This window comes from Aspergillus stella-maris, assembly GCF_047715825.1.
Source record: "Aspergillus stella-maris strain CBS 113639 unplaced genomic scaffold BDV14scaffold_45, whole genome shotgun sequence".
In the NCBI taxonomy this organism is placed as follows: domain Eukaryota; kingdom Fungi; phylum Ascomycota; class Eurotiomycetes; order Eurotiales; family Aspergillaceae; genus Aspergillus; species Aspergillus stella-maris.
Window position 1 is genome coordinate 218,601 of NW_027396839.1, and position 13,548 is coordinate 232,148.

General features: G+C 52.8%; 5 protein-coding genes across 5 annotated transcripts; 1 reads left to right on the forward strand and 4 right to left on the reverse strand.

The window, feature by feature from the left end:
- Window positions 1-13: 13 nt before the first annotated feature.
- BDV14DRAFT_177410 (uncharacterized protein) lies at window positions 14-1,572 on the reverse strand. Its single transcript, XM_073769411.1, has 2 exons — window positions 942-1,572; window positions 14-874 (listed from the first exon to the last, which is right to left on the reverse strand). Exons 1-2 carry the CDS (start codon window positions 1,373-1,375, stop codon window positions 235-237), a joined length of 1,074 nt encoding a protein of 357 aa, XP_073626014.1. The 5' UTR covers window positions 1,376-1,572; the 3' UTR covers window positions 14-234.
- An 881-nt stretch (window positions 1,573-2,453) lies between these two features.
- Window positions 2,454-3,716, reverse strand: BDV14DRAFT_202300 (uncharacterized protein; the record flags this gene model as incomplete). Its single annotated transcript, XM_073773989.1, has 3 exons — window positions 2,454-3,449; window positions 3,512-3,615; window positions 3,674-3,716. 3 exons carry the CDS (start codon window positions 3,714-3,716, stop codon window positions 2,454-2,456), a joined length of 1,143 nt encoding a protein of 380 aa, XP_073626015.1.
- Window positions 3,717-4,007: 291 nt separating this feature from the next.
- Window positions 4,008-7,910, reverse strand: BDV14DRAFT_202301 (uncharacterized protein; the record flags this gene model as incomplete). Its single annotated transcript, XM_073773990.1, has 5 exons — window positions 4,008-4,574; window positions 4,621-4,932; window positions 4,980-7,505; window positions 7,559-7,649; window positions 7,729-7,910. The coding sequence occupies 5 exons, from the start codon at window positions 7,908-7,910 to the stop codon at window positions 4,008-4,010; spliced, it is 3,678 nt and encodes a 1,225-aa protein (XP_073626016.1).
- An 893-nt stretch (window positions 7,911-8,803) lies between these two features.
- On the reverse strand, window positions 8,804-10,347 carry BDV14DRAFT_177415 (NAD(P)-binding protein). The gene is made up of 4 exons (XM_073769412.1): window positions 9,855-10,347; window positions 9,566-9,795; window positions 9,233-9,510; window positions 8,804-9,176 (listed from the first exon to the last, which is right to left on the reverse strand). Exons 1-4 carry the CDS (start codon window positions 9,922-9,924, stop codon window positions 8,864-8,866), a joined length of 891 nt encoding a protein of 296 aa, XP_073626017.1. The 5' UTR covers window positions 9,925-10,347; the 3' UTR covers window positions 8,804-8,863.
- An 833-nt stretch (window positions 10,348-11,180) lies between these two features.
- BDV14DRAFT_95705 (uncharacterized protein) lies at window positions 11,181-12,932 on the forward strand. The gene is made up of 7 exons (XM_073777921.1): window positions 11,181-11,385; window positions 11,526-11,549; window positions 11,606-11,722; window positions 11,772-11,803; window positions 11,868-11,985; window positions 12,035-12,231; window positions 12,285-12,932. Exons 1-7 carry the CDS (start codon window positions 11,352-11,354, stop codon window positions 12,741-12,743), a joined length of 981 nt encoding a protein of 326 aa, XP_073626018.1. The 5' UTR covers window positions 11,181-11,351; the 3' UTR covers window positions 12,744-12,932.
- The last annotated feature ends 616 nt before the right edge of the window (window positions 12,933-13,548 follow it).

Sequence of the window (13,548 nt, forward strand, 5' to 3'; positions counted from 1 at the left end):
TCTCCGTTAGGGGATAGGTTTATTTCAGTGGGGAGAGAGGTGGTATAGCATTATCAAATCATGTACATACAAAGCATCAGGTAGAGTGTCAGTATAGGTATCACAGCACAATAATCAGACAAATCACCCTGCCAAAGCGAATATATCAAACAACCTCCCATCCAATAGGTCACCGCCATATCAAATTCGAAACAGAACATAACAGAACAAACTCATCCAGAAAGCATAGCATGATCACCTCCTAAACCCAACCTCACTATCTCCCGGCCTCGCCAACGCCGCAGCACACCGTCTCACCTGCTTATAAACCAACTCCTTCCCCAAATAAACCTTCGTTGCATCAACAACAGTATCCACCTCATCCAAATCATCAAGCGCAATATCACCAAGCCCATTGGGTACATCGAACCTAAACAGCCTTCCATCATCATCAAGCTCGCTATGCTCCTGCACAAACTTATCCGCTTCGATTTCAGGGTCGATCACCGCTGAACTAGCGACTTTGTCGCGGGTCGCACTGCTCAGTGAGCCGAATACACCAGGTTTTGTCTGCGACGCGCGCTGGATAGTTGGGAGTCCTGTTCCGATAGAGACGAGGCATCGGAGTTGATGCTCGAGACTAGTTAATTTCCAGACGTTTTTGGCTTCGATCCAGGCTTCGCGGATGGGGTTGTTTGCCTGCGCAGATGCGTCTGCGTAGCGACGGCGTGAGGGGCCCAGGGGGATGGGTTCGAATAAGCTGGTGTGCGCGAAGGAGGCGACGCCTGCTTCCCAGATTTTGGTGGACTTGTAGAGTTCGCTGGGGCAGTATTTGCTTGGGTAGGAGGAGAGGGGGATGAGTTTGTTTGTTGAGGTGTCTGTCACGCAGATGAAGCTGTATCACATGGAATGTTAGTACTGGTATCAGGTAGGGTTGGGAACGGAAGGGAAGGGAAACGCACACACGACAACTCAAATCGACATCCTGTAACAACAGGTCCCTTTCTTCACCACTATGTCCAAGCTCCTTGAGTATACTCTTAAGCGCAAACTCGACCTTGCGACGCTCGAATCTTCTTTTCTTCCTCCCTCTTCTTCCCACGCCTAATCCCCCGCCTAATCGCCCAAATACACCCCTGTTATCGCGCTTGAAAACGTGTCCGCAGAGTCTTGTGTATCCCGTTATAACTTGATCAACGTCCATCTTCAGACGTCCTAGCATTATTGCGAGTAATCCGCCCGATCCTGTCCCACCGATCATATCGAAGAAGTCGCATGGTTTCGGCGGGTTCGTGGGATCGATTGATTCCATCAATGCTTTGAGGATGTGCAATGTTGATAGCGAGCGAATGCCGCCAGAGTCGAGGGAAAGAATGTTGAGTTCGTTGGTCGCCATGATGCAGGAGTAGGATGATCATTGCATGCTATGGCGGGGTATGTTTGTGTAAGCTCAGCTTGATCGCGGGCGCGGGCACATAGTGCTGTTGTACAGGTTAAGTACTCCGGCAGATAAACAAGGTATGTAGCATAGCCACGCAGAGCCCATCGGCTCGCTTTGCTGTCCAAGTCAAAGAACAAGAGAATGAGTTGGAGAATGAAGCTCGGGATGCGATGACGCTGCACAGCCACGTCAGATATCTTAGCAGCCCAACCTGCATTAGCACGCTGCAGAAGCCGTGATTGGTCGGGGACCGGTTAAACTCGTGTTAGGTCGCTATTAATATGCCAGACCTTAGCCTGGTTTTGCTGCCTTCTTCCTTATGACTGGGTGTGCCTTGATCTCGTTGAAAATGCAGTAGCCTAGCGCCCAAGGAAAGCGCAGCTTATTTTGCGGGTGTATCTGGACTTGTAGCCTCAGTTTTGTCCTGATCAGGCGCGTGCTCTTGTGCCTGCCTGGGTTTGGTCGGGATTCTGTCGCTTGCTGTGCTGTTTCGGGCCCTACACAGGTGTAGTCATCGCATCAACATCGCGCAGATGCGTCCGCTACTAAGACCGTATATTCAGCTCTTGGAGGAAGGTTCTGTCTACATGGAGGGAAGTCACGCGCGATGAATGATGTTATAATTTATTGAAGCAGCCGCGTCGCGGTGTCTCCTACGCCTGGTATTGTCCGGGGATTGAAGGGTCTTCTGAGGGTGACCGGCGTGATTGTGCGCAAGGAGTTCCATTATTACGTTTACGACGGGGATAATGACCTCGGATTGCCTCTCTCGGACGAGTGGGTGGACAAGTGGGGGGTTCTGGTAACTTTTACGTTAAAGGAGATCAGCTAGGAGGTGGAATGAGGGTTGTTTGTTTTGTTTATCAATGAACATCTTACCTGTTGGTTAGTTTGAAATGCCATGTACCTTATTTGTGTTTAGTCTAGGAATAGAGTATCGTATTGCTGTTAACGACAGGGATATCTTCTATTAGTATAGCTGAGGCTGTGCTAGCTTAGTGCGAACGCAGAGGGAAGCATCTAGGTATCTATTCTATCCTGATGCGGGTCCTGCTTGACTTCTAGACGTATTTGCAGCATCTGACTTTGGTTGGCCTTGTTCAATTTCAGCTGCTTGCTTGGGTGCTGAGTCTGTTTTTGGCGCTGCGATCGTCGGTCCTTCTGCTTCTTGTCGTGTCGTGGGCTCTGCTTCTTGGGGATCCGGTGTATATGCAGTTGCAGTGGCAGGCGTAGAGGCAGAGTCAGTGGCAGCGGCAGTGGAAACATCTCTTTCTCTATCTTCCAGATACTCCCCGCCATTCTCGAGATCACCTGCAGTGCCCCGACCTGATCCTGCGGGGGGCTCTGTAGCAGGTAATGTCGAAGCTTCAGCCGTAGGAGCAGGAGGAATCACAGTCTCAACAGCCTCAGCATCGCCGGTCGCACTCAAACCTCCATTCCCACTCAAACCTCCATTCCCACTCTCGCTTCCACCCCTCACAAAAACCTCCCCCAAAACCCTCATCAAACCCTGCACAGCCTCCCTCCCCCCCTCCGGAACCTCAACAGCACCCCCCAGAATCTCCCCCGGGGTAACCCTCCTCCCAAAAAACCTCCTATTCGCCCACCGCCGCTCGACAAGCACACCACTCTCAACACTAACCCCCCCAAACAGCCCCTTCGTCTTCGCAAAACTCCGCATACTCCCCGCCCCCTGCACATTCAACCCCCCCGCGATCTCAGCATTCCGGCCTAGCGGTCCAAATGCGATACTAAAGTTCCCTGATAATGTTAGGGACCCAAGGCGGCTGAATGCGGCTAGGGAGGTACTGTCGTTAAAGAGGAATACGAAGTCCGTTAGTTCGAAGCCTGCTTGCCCGCCAAAGCCGAGGCCGATTGTGCTTATTGCGGAGGGAGGCGACCAGCCTCCTGGGCTTATAGCGCCGGTCTGGGGATCCTGTGTATCTGGGAGTCGGGAGATGAGGATTCCGGATCCGAAGCGGAGGGATCCAAGAATGCCGGCTTTTGTGATGGTTAGGATTGCGAGGCCCTTAGTTTTCACTCTTTAGTAATTGTTAGAGGGAAGGATAGGGTAGGGAAATGCAAGCGCACCTTTGCATCGCGCAACACGCGCTCGGGTAATTCGCGGCCTGGAGAGCCGCGCCAGGAGCCGTTGATGAAGGAGTCGAGTATTTGGGTTGCTTTTTTGCATTCGCCTTTATTTTGTTAGCGCGTTGTTTATGTGAGGGGTGGAAGAAGCGGGGAGGGACGTACTGCCCAGGGATGCTGGGAGCGGGTTGTGCATGCCTTTTGGCATGGTGGTGGTGGTGGTGGCTATCGGGGGTTCATGAAATAAAAAGAATTTGAAGAGTCGGGGAGTGGAGGAAAGTTGCAAGATGTGAGATCTGAGATTCGGTGGAGGAAAAGGGGCAATGAGGCTCAAGGGTTGAAGCTAAAGGGGCCAGACTCCGTCAGAGTTGGGGGCCGAGTAGGACCAGAGTACTGAAAACAATAACAACCAATGCATTATGCTATCCCATCCATACCCAACGCCAATGCCAATCTGTTACAACATACAACGCCATAATCCAATAGTCCAATATCAATGCTACATCCCAAAAGTCCATCCTCCGTTCAGACGCAGACGCTGTCGCTCTGCAACGTCCTTCCGGATCTCATCCTGCGTCAGTCCATCCGGTCCTGCCCAGTTGGCACTACTCGTTCGCTCGCGGAACTTCTTAATTTTCTTGTCCGCCTTGAATGTCTCCTCCAGCGAAAATGGCGCAATCGGTCCAAAGATTGAGTCTACCTCCATGCCTTCTTGGTCCCGGAGCAATGTCTCCAGCTGCTTCGGCTGCGCCCAGTTGGGGACCGGAAGCATCTCCGCTTCTGAGTCCTCATCTTCGCTGTCGGTCGCAATCTCAGGAAGATTGATGTTCTCGCCGTTGGCGTAGTTGGGCGACTTCTTGGGCGCTTTGCTGCTGGTACCAGGAGTGCGGTGTGGCTGCGACGGACCAGCATTCGATGACTCCGCAAATGGAATCTTGCCACTGGCATACTTGGCCATGTCCATGGGGTGTCCTGGTCGCTGGGGCTGAGCGGTCTTGAAGATCGAGGACCCAGGCTGGGGCGCGGCGTGCTGGCTTCCGTACATGGATGGCTTTTTGGCGGGTTCCTAGTCTGTCAGTGAAAAGTTGAGAAACGCTCGAGTGGATGCTTACCTTGCGGATGTTGGATTGCCGGATTGGGGGCGCCATGGCAGGTCGCATAGAGGTACGGTTCTGCTGTTGCTGTTGCTCATCGTCTGTCCTCCTCCGCTTCGTCTCGCCAGATGGCTGCATCGCACCAGGTTTAGCGGCGGTAGGCCGGCTGGCATCGTCGTCCATTCCCCGCTTCGGCGGTTTAGCAGGGTTAGGGACAGGCGGGTTGATTGTACGACCCAGAACCGATCCGATACGCGACACCGGACGGGCTGGTTGGGGTGGTTGAACGGATTCGCGCTTGGGTTGGGGCTTTTCGGCGTACGTCGGAATCTGAATAGTCAGTATTAAGTCTAGACAAGAAAAACCAAGTGACTTACCTCAGGCTGCTGACTGCCTTGCCTCTCCAGTCTGCGCGCATTCTCCAGTCTTCGCTTTTCAATCGCTTGCATCTGAGCGGCCTTCTTAGGGTCCTCAGCTTGCCGCTGGCGTTCGGCTTCAGCCCGGCTCTGCTGACCTGCCCGCTTGCGCTCCATTTCACGTCGCTGTTCCTCCTTTCGTCGCGCCTCGCGCTCTTCCTGCTCGCGCTTGCGTTCGCTGGCGAGCTGGGCCTTGCGCTGCGTCTGGCTCGACGCAGAGCTCTTGAAGCTGCTGGTTGACGGGTTTGTGTGAAGCGACTGATTGCTTGCCTTCTTCTTCAGGGATGGCGCTTTAGTGGCGGAAGGAGGTGCTGGTGTGGGAATGCTAGACTCGGCACTGGATGCCATCGAAGACAGAGGCATCTGGCGGGAAAGAGCGCTGCCAACGCGAATCGACACAGGTTGCGGTTTGGGTTTCTGCTGGGGTTCGCGGGTGAGTTTAGGCGGGCGGCCCGGTTTGTTCGCTTGCGGTGCAGGAATGGATTTTGGTGGCTCGGCCGGTTCGGGTTCCCTCGACTTCGATGGCGGCCCTCTGAGTGGGCTCGAGGGCAGGGCGGATCGTGCTTCAGACTCTGTGTGTGCCCTTTCGCGGGTCTTTTGCATACGCAGCTTCTCCTCCTGTCGAGATTTCTCTGCAGCTTCCTCCTCGCGCTTACGGTCATCGATTTCCTGCTGCCTGCGCCTCTCTTCGCGCTCAGTTGAGCTTCGGGTTCGGCGGCCTTCTTGTCTGGGAGGGCTGAAGACTGAAAGAGGTCGTTGACTTGTGCGCGCCATGTCGGTATTAGCTCTCTGCAACTGTGCTCTGGGTTCGTCAGGCGAGGAGGCTTCCACGCGAGCAGCAGCGGAAATGCCTCCAGAGCTTGTGAAGAGACCCTTGGCGGACCGCACAATCGACTGCAGACGAGACTTGGACGCGCTCAACGGACCATCTCCTCTCGGGGAGCCGATCGGCGTTGTTGTCATCTTGCTGTCAATGTTGACAGACGCGCTCTTGGTATGACCGAATCGTTGAGGCGAGGAGAAAATCGGAGTTGCAGACTTTTGACGGGAAATATCAGACGCTTGTGTGGTATGAATGCGCGTGAGTTCGTGGGTTGTGCTCTTGAGGGGGGACGAAGACTCAGGAGCGTGGCTTGTTGCAGGGCGGGCAAGCTTGCTGGCGGTCGGTTGGGTTGTCGGCATCGCCTGGAACGGAGAACTGAAAGGTTTAATCCAATCTTCTTCGTCAGCCGCGGGTTGAGGTGTGGTTTCGCGCTGTTTGGAGTTGGATTCCTTTCTTGCCTCAGGTTGGGCGGCAGGTAGTTCGGGGTATGAAATCTGTGCTGAGGCCGCAGCAGCAGGAATGGATTTGGTCGGTCGCGATGGCTGCATCTTGCCGAGCATGCTGATCTTCTCGTGCAGTCTCTGGGTGGATGACTTGCTGTGAAGCTTGGTGGCCTTGGAGTCTACATCCGACTCTTCATTCGTCTTCGCCTCATCGACATCCATCTTGCTGGCTTGCGAGTTCTCGTCCTGAGCTTGAGTCATTCGGTGTCCGGTTTGTCTACCAGAGTAGGTCGGCCCAGGAGTGGGCTTGATAGTGCCAAGGTGGCTCGTTCTGGAGAGTCTTGAGCCACCAAGAGCCTTCGACCCAAGGGGCTCACGAGCAGGGAGCGAAGCAAAACTCAAGCTGCTCTTGCGAACAGGGGGCCTTTCCGGAGAATCGTCAGAGTCCGAGGCAACATCGTCCAAGTTATCGAGAGCCATTTCATCCTTCTCGGGCTCTTCCTGTGTTTCTTCCTCTTGAGACTCTTCGTTGTCGGGCTTTTCATCTTTCGTGGGTTCGGTGACTTCTTTGGGCGAGGGGGGGTGAGCGACGGCTTTGGCCGGGGATTCTGTATCTTCAGCGGGCGCATCGGTTTCCTTCTCTGGCACCGGCTCAGGCTCTTCAGGTTTGGGCTCTTCGGGTTCGGGCTCTTCGTCGGGCTTGTCCTCCATAACGGCATCTTCTGCTGGCTGAGCTTCTTTCTCAGGTTCCGGAGCTGGGGTGGGTTCTTTGCGAGTTTGCTTAGGCGAGTCAATGTTCATAGGTTCGACCGTCTCACCGCGTAGGCGCTCCTCGCGAGCAGAGTGGAAGGAAGCGTCTGTTGTGCGGCGGCCAATAGATGAGCGGCGGCTTTCGTCAGCAACAGGCTGAGACTCGATCGGCTGCGTCGACAATTGAGACTCGGGTGCGACTTGTGTGAGAACCAACTCGTCGTCATCGCCCTCATCATCTTCCATTCCATGGTATCCGGAGTCGGTGTTGTATTGTGAGAAAGAGTTCACGTTCTGAGTGAGGTCGGGGTATTGAGGTTCAGCAGGGGCTTTGCTCTTCGCTTGAGTCGAGGGGGTACCGGCGGACGGAGCAGTGATGGCTTTCGTAGGTGAGCGCTGAACAGCAGGACTAAGGGAGAACTTGCTCTCTGCGGGATTCTTCTTGATGGAGGAGAAGATCTCGCTCAGCGGCTGCACTAGTCAGCATCCCCACGACGACCAAAACAAAACAAGGGAGTACAAACCACTCGGTTCTCAGTCGCATCACGCTTCCGCAAAGTCCTCGGCGTCTTGCCGCGCATTTTGCCAGGTGTTTTGAACGCCTCTGCGAATTTACTGTGGACACAATTAGCTCCACAGTCTATCAGTCTACCCCGACCGAAGAAAAAGTGGTGTAGTGGACGGGACAACGCACAATTCACTAGTACTCGAAAACACCTCCGCCATATGCTCATTCAACCACTCCATCTCAAACTGCACGGGAAACTCGATCTCCTCCATCTCCTGATCCACCAGCTGCGTGACGTTTTCCTTCTCGGTGGATATCCATGCTGCAGAGCCGACCGGCTTCTGCGCCCTCGCGCCGGCTGCGCCCATGGCGGATGTAAACAAAGGCGTTCGCGGGGATGTGCGGAGGAAGGGGGTCAGTAAAGTCGGTAATTATTTAGCTCAAGGTACAAGTGCCCATTGATCAAAGCTATAGTCGGGTATAAATCATTGAATCTGGACTGTGGGGGGAGTGGTTGTGCGTTGGGGACTCGGAGCTTGGTGGTTGTGGTGCTGCGGGCGACGAGCATCAAAACAGACGCGTGCCGCCCGCCTAAACACGTGACTCTATCTCTGCCAGCATTCTCAGGCTGCCAGTCTGGGCTTCCGCTGTCGACATCACTTCGAGGTCTAGACTGTTTATTTGTCCGAAATTCAACTATCGTCGAAAATGGATCTATACTTAGCTGCGCAAATGATTGGAATGATTTTACAGATGGTTACATTCGATTTTATGCTACGGCACCAGCTATAGACAACTTTCTCCTCAATTCCCGCGATAGGTACTAAGCCGCCCTAATAAGATTGTACAGTATATATCTCGTCGCCCGCCGCAACACAATCACCCAACTCAGCCAGATATATAACTAATCCTCTGAATCACTAGTACCATTAAGTCCCCAGTAATCAACGGCATTAAGTACCTACATGTTACTCAAAATCCACAAACTTCGGCCTATCTCCCCACCATATCTGCCCCGGGTCGAAGCCCATGACAGGGATAGAGGGCATCTTGATTGGTTTGACGGGCTTATAGGTCGAAGTATACGTAACGAAGGTATAGACTAGGATCATTTAAGCTGCTGACCTGGGGCTGGCTCGGGAGTTGGGCAGCGCATATTTTGATACAATCTAGTCCAGTTATAGTATGCACCAGCAGCCGCTGATGTGGCAAGACCCCCCCGGAGACCGATAGTCATTCAACAAAAACAATGCAATTGATCGCTATCGCTCAAATCCTCCTGCTATGAGAAGATATATATATAGTGTAAAAGACAACACAACTACAACTTCGACTGCCTCTCTGCCTTCAACAAGTTCCAGATGGGCGCGTTGGCCCCCTCGTCATCCCGCTTCGGCATATATCCCTGCGTCGGGTTCTTCGGGTCATACCCCGGCGGCGTGATGAAGTAAGTGGGGATCTTGCGACCCCCAAGTACCGAGATCTCGTAGACTGTGCCTCCTTTGATTTTTCCGCTCTCGATCAATTCCATCTCCGCGTCTGCCACGGCCTTTGCGGAGATCGCTAGGGATGGGTGGTATCCGAACTGTCTTTTAAGAGTGGGCTTGGTGTCCCAGAGGGGCGTGTCAACTATTCTAGAAACTAGTTAGTTCTTGCGATATATGATTATGTGAGAGAAGAAGGAACATACCCTGGGCAAATGGTGACCACTTTGACACCCTCATGTCTGTCCAGTTGGCCGACTGAACGCGTAAATCCAACCAAGGCATGCTTGGTGGTGCAGTACATCGTCGCGCCAAAGTTACCCTGGTAACCAGCCATAGAAGCAACAATCAGAACGACCCCCTTCTTGTTTCGCGAAAGCAGAGCTCGTAGCGCAATTCGTGTGAGTTTCACCGGGTGGTTGACGTTGATTTGAACGGAGGCGTACGATTCAGTCTCGGTATCGTCGAAAAAGTTCGACCACGTCTATGCCTCGTCAGTCCATAGTCCCGACTAATCACAGTAGTCATGACAAGTATACCGGCTCGAACACCGCAGCTCCGGCGACATAGACGTCCGGAACATCGCCCAGCTTCTCCTTCGACACCGTAACAATGTTCTCGAGATCCGACCACTTGGCGACATCCGTCTTAAGGTATATCACATTCTTCCCATCAACGAGCGACTCCGATTCCGGCGTGAGACGCAGGTCTGCGATAAGGACCTTAGCGCCTTTGGCGAGGACCAGCTTTGCGAGTTCGAGGCCAATTCCTGCAGGAGTGTTAGGTGGTTGATTGGGCAATCTAGGGACCCGACTGAATGGTTCGTACCAGACGCTCCGCCAGTGATAGCAACGATCTTGCCGCCGACGTCGAAGTCGCCTACTGGACCAGGGGCCATCGTGTTGAGGGTTGTGATTAGAAGTGAAAACGAGGTATAGATTAAGTTGGTGAGTACAGTTTGGCAGCGGTAGTATTAAGGGGCGCCGTTGGATTGCGGCTGCCGGCCGGAGACCCCGCAAGAACATCAAGTGGAGCTTTCTGGACCTCGGCTTATTATCTGTTCCTGGATAAATAATGCCAGTGCTCTTCCGGCAGTCGCTTATCCGTCAGGCAGACTGTCAACAATTCCCTGCATACTTGATTGTAGCAGAGTTGCCTACCGCTTCTGCTAATGAAGGAGCGAGGTGTGGGACGTGGCGGCGGAAGGAACGGATGGCTTGTCGGGGACCCATGGTGAGGTATCCCGTGAGCGCATTCCTCGCGGTCCGTCTGTACAGAGTATGCGATGGCCGCGACACAAGTCTTGGCTGCCACAGCTGCGTCAACGAGTATCTCAAAGCTGACAAGCAATATCTCGGGCATTAAAGTAAAGCCGATAATGGCTAGGGAGATACTCCGCGACTATCAATGACAGAATTGGGTTCCTTGCGCCTCCGATCAAGCTTCAGGCCCGCAGCGCATTGACTATCCGGTCGGCTCAGCCCGAGGTTTCTATGCAGTCGGCATTGCGGATCAAGGTCCGGGAATCAAGGAGCTCAGCTTTGAAGTGACATTGGTGTATGTATAACTGAGAGCCACAGATCATGAGTACTGTCGAATACTGGTACTGAGTATTTTGGGAGACAAGACAAGATGCGCGCGTTGAAGACACAACCGCAGGATCACATGACTCGCTCCGGCTGTCACTGCAATTTACGGATCTTTAGCATGAGTTTTAAAAATACATTCCTATCGCTGTTGGAGTAGTACTTTGTTAGCTTCAAGTTAATTTAGGTTAGACTGATATTAATATGAATTATGGTAAAGGCACCAATAATTTACAATCAAGCCACGTCCTGAGCAGTTGTATAAGTAGTAGTCTGAGCAGTTGTATAGTACGAATGAGGTCAGAGTGCTATCACATGCCGCCCGTTGACGTGGAATCTAGTCACAGTAAAACTTCATACCTGCTTTTCCAGATTTTTCGGGTTTTCAGATCTTGAACAAGCGATCGGGGAAACACGCTCCGACGGCCTAACAAATAGTGGGAGTGCTTATTCTTCTTCTTGTTGGTGGTGGAACCAGAACCAGACTTCGGAGCCCAAAAGGGAGCACAGCACACGACTCGCTTGTCAATTGCATCACTCCCTTCTTTTCTTCTTCTTCCCTGTCGCTCTCCCACCTTCCCCCTCACCTCGTTCTCTGATCCCTTGCGATCTCCTCGCTCTTATCTTCCCTCTCTTGACCCTCTTCTTCTCATCCCCGTCATCTAGTTAATCGCTCCGTGCCCCTTATCAGCTCGACAAAAGCTTTGTTTGGGAGCTTCCGCACAAGCACCAACACAACATGTCCGACATCAAGTACCCCGACACCCGAACCGGTAAGGTGAGTAGAGTCGTGATCCCTCGACTTTTGATAACTTGAAGCTGATCTTTTTGTTTTCGCTAGTAATACCTCGATTCCTCCTCGCTCCGAGCGCCCTCGAGAAAGTAACACAGACTGACTGATTCCGTGGATTAGACATCCGGGATCCCATCACAAATGGTACGCGAATTCGTGGTCACGCCAGACGTTTCCTTGCGAAACTGACCAAATTTCAGGCCCAATTGCCGATAGCATCAAATCCGAGGCTTCCAACACCAGACAAGAATTCCGCGACCTGCAAAGCGCCAAGGTGGTGCCATCGACCACCACTGCCACTGGCCAGCCTTTGACTTGTGCGTGATAAGAAACCCGACCGGAATAGCTTCGCTGACGGTGATCTAGACTATCACTCCCTGCTGTACAGTCTGCTTAGCGTGAGTTTCCAATCTCAATTGCAATTTGCGATCATCATTTACTGACGGAATCTTGTCAACATAGTGGGAACAACCTCGTGCCACCGCCGCTTCCTACGCCAGCGTTGTCGTTTTCATCTTTGCCGCCCGTTACCTTCCTCTTCTTCGCTGGTTCTTCAAGTTCCTTTACGTGGTTCTTTTCTGTAAGACCGATCCTGCAGTGGCCTAGAAACATCGTTGACAAAAGAACAGTTACCGGTATAGCCGAAATCGGTGGCAGACTTCTTCTGTCCCAGGGCGTCACCACCTCTTTCCGCCCCCGCAAATACTACACTCTTCCTAAGGAGACGATCGAAGCTGTGGTAGAGGACGTTGAGCAGCTTGTTGATTTTCTTCTCATCGAGTTCCAGCGCATCCTCTTCGCCGAGAACATCGTTCACACCATCGCTGTAAGCTGGCCGGGATAATAATTTGTGGCGACACGCACTAACACGACGATCAGGGTTTTTCCGCTGCATTCTCTGCCTACTGGTTGATCAAGATTCTTCCCTTCTGGGGTCTGTCTCTTCTGGCTGTCACCATTGCCTATCTCGGCCCTCTTGCGTACATCAACAACCGCGAAATTATCGATGCGCAAATTGAACATGCCCACCAACTTGTCAATGACCAGGCTACCCAGCTGAAGGGCCTGGCTGAAGAGCGCACCTACCACGCTACCGGTGTTGTGAAGCAGTACGTTGGTGATTACAGCAACAAGGCCCAGGAATACATTGGCAACCGCCGCTCCGTTTCCCCCGAAGTTGCCAAATCCCCTGCCCCGCTTGTCAAGAGAGAGCCTGAGCCCGAGGCCATCGTCAAGACGTCTGACTTCCCTGAAGCTCCCAAGGATGAGCCGGTGGTGCCGTCTATCGAGATTCCCGCCCAGACCAAGTCTGAGCAGGAGCCTCTTCTTGCAATTTAAGTTAAATTGCGCCCTTCCGCTCCGGCCTACGATCAGACCTCCTCGAAAAAGGCCGCATGGACTCTTGGCCTTGCTCTACGAAACTCGAGACTAGGTCTTGTGCTCCGATGACGCACCGAAAAAATGCTCCACCGATGTGGAAAGTACTTCCCATTCCTTGGCCTGTACAATGACGAGATGGCACGAATTTTGAAAGCTTTATAGCCGCTTCAGTACTTTTGCTCGATTCACCGGATGCACTGGATGTTTGCGTCTTCGACCTCCTTTTTCTTTCTCTGTTTTCACTTCAACCTTGACCTCTTTTTCACTTCTCGTCGGTCATGTTTTTTTTTGCTCTTTTCTTAGTATAGAGTTTGACTCATTTCAAATGCTTTTCAAATGTCGAACAGGCTAGCGTACGCAAGGCTCCCAAGTTGTAGCAGGACATGGATTGTCGACGGCCGACAAAAGTCCTTGATCCTTGAACAAGGTCTCGAGGACCGCCCTGTCCTACGTAAAGACCGTTGCTTCATTGCGAGTAACTGTTGGTTCCACTACTGACTTACACAGCCGACGGCGATGACCCACCTCTATCTTGTGTGATTCCTCAAGGTTCAAGCAACGAGGGAAGCGAATGATCGAGCACAGGACCCGGCTACTACTGGATCGTCGGCCGAATTTGCATACCCCAGATCGAGCAGCGTCGGACAGGGTGTACCCGGGATGTTTTATGATGCCGTGGGAAACAGGGGGCCCCTAAAGAGAAGCGACCGGGGAGCCTGGCAGCTCAACGCTCCTGCATGAAATTAAGGATTGCCTTGTTGAG

Coding starts and splice junctions, on each gene's coding strand:
- BDV14DRAFT_177410 (XM_073769411.1), bottom strand. CDS start 1,375: ATGGCGACCAACGAACTCAACATTCTTTCCCTCGACTCTGGCGGCATT. Junction 875..941: donor GTCGATTTGAGTTGTCGTGT/GTGCGTTTCCCT, acceptor CATGTGATACAG/CTTCATCTGCGTGACAGACA.
- BDV14DRAFT_177415 (XM_073769412.1), bottom strand. CDS start 9,924: ATGGCCCCTGGTCCAGTAGGCGACTTCGACGTCGGCGGCAAGATCGTT. Junction 9,796..9,854: donor TATCACTGGCGGAGCGTCTG/GTACGAACCATT, acceptor ACACTCCTGCAG/GAATTGGCCTCGAACTCGCA. Junction 9,511..9,565: donor GAGCTGCGGTGTTCGAGCCG/GTATACTTGTCA, acceptor GACGAGGCATAG/ACGTGGTCGAACTTTTTCGA.
- BDV14DRAFT_95705 (XM_073777921.1), top strand. CDS start 11,352: ATGTCCGACATCAAGTACCCCGACACCCGAACCG. Junction 11,723..11,771: donor CACTGGCCAGCCTTTGACTT/GTGCGTGATAAG, acceptor ACGGTGATCTAG/ACTATCACTCCCTGCTGTAC. Junction 12,232..12,284: donor ACATCGTTCACACCATCGCT/GTAAGCTGGCCG, acceptor CACGACGATCAG/GGTTTTTCCGCTGCATTCTC.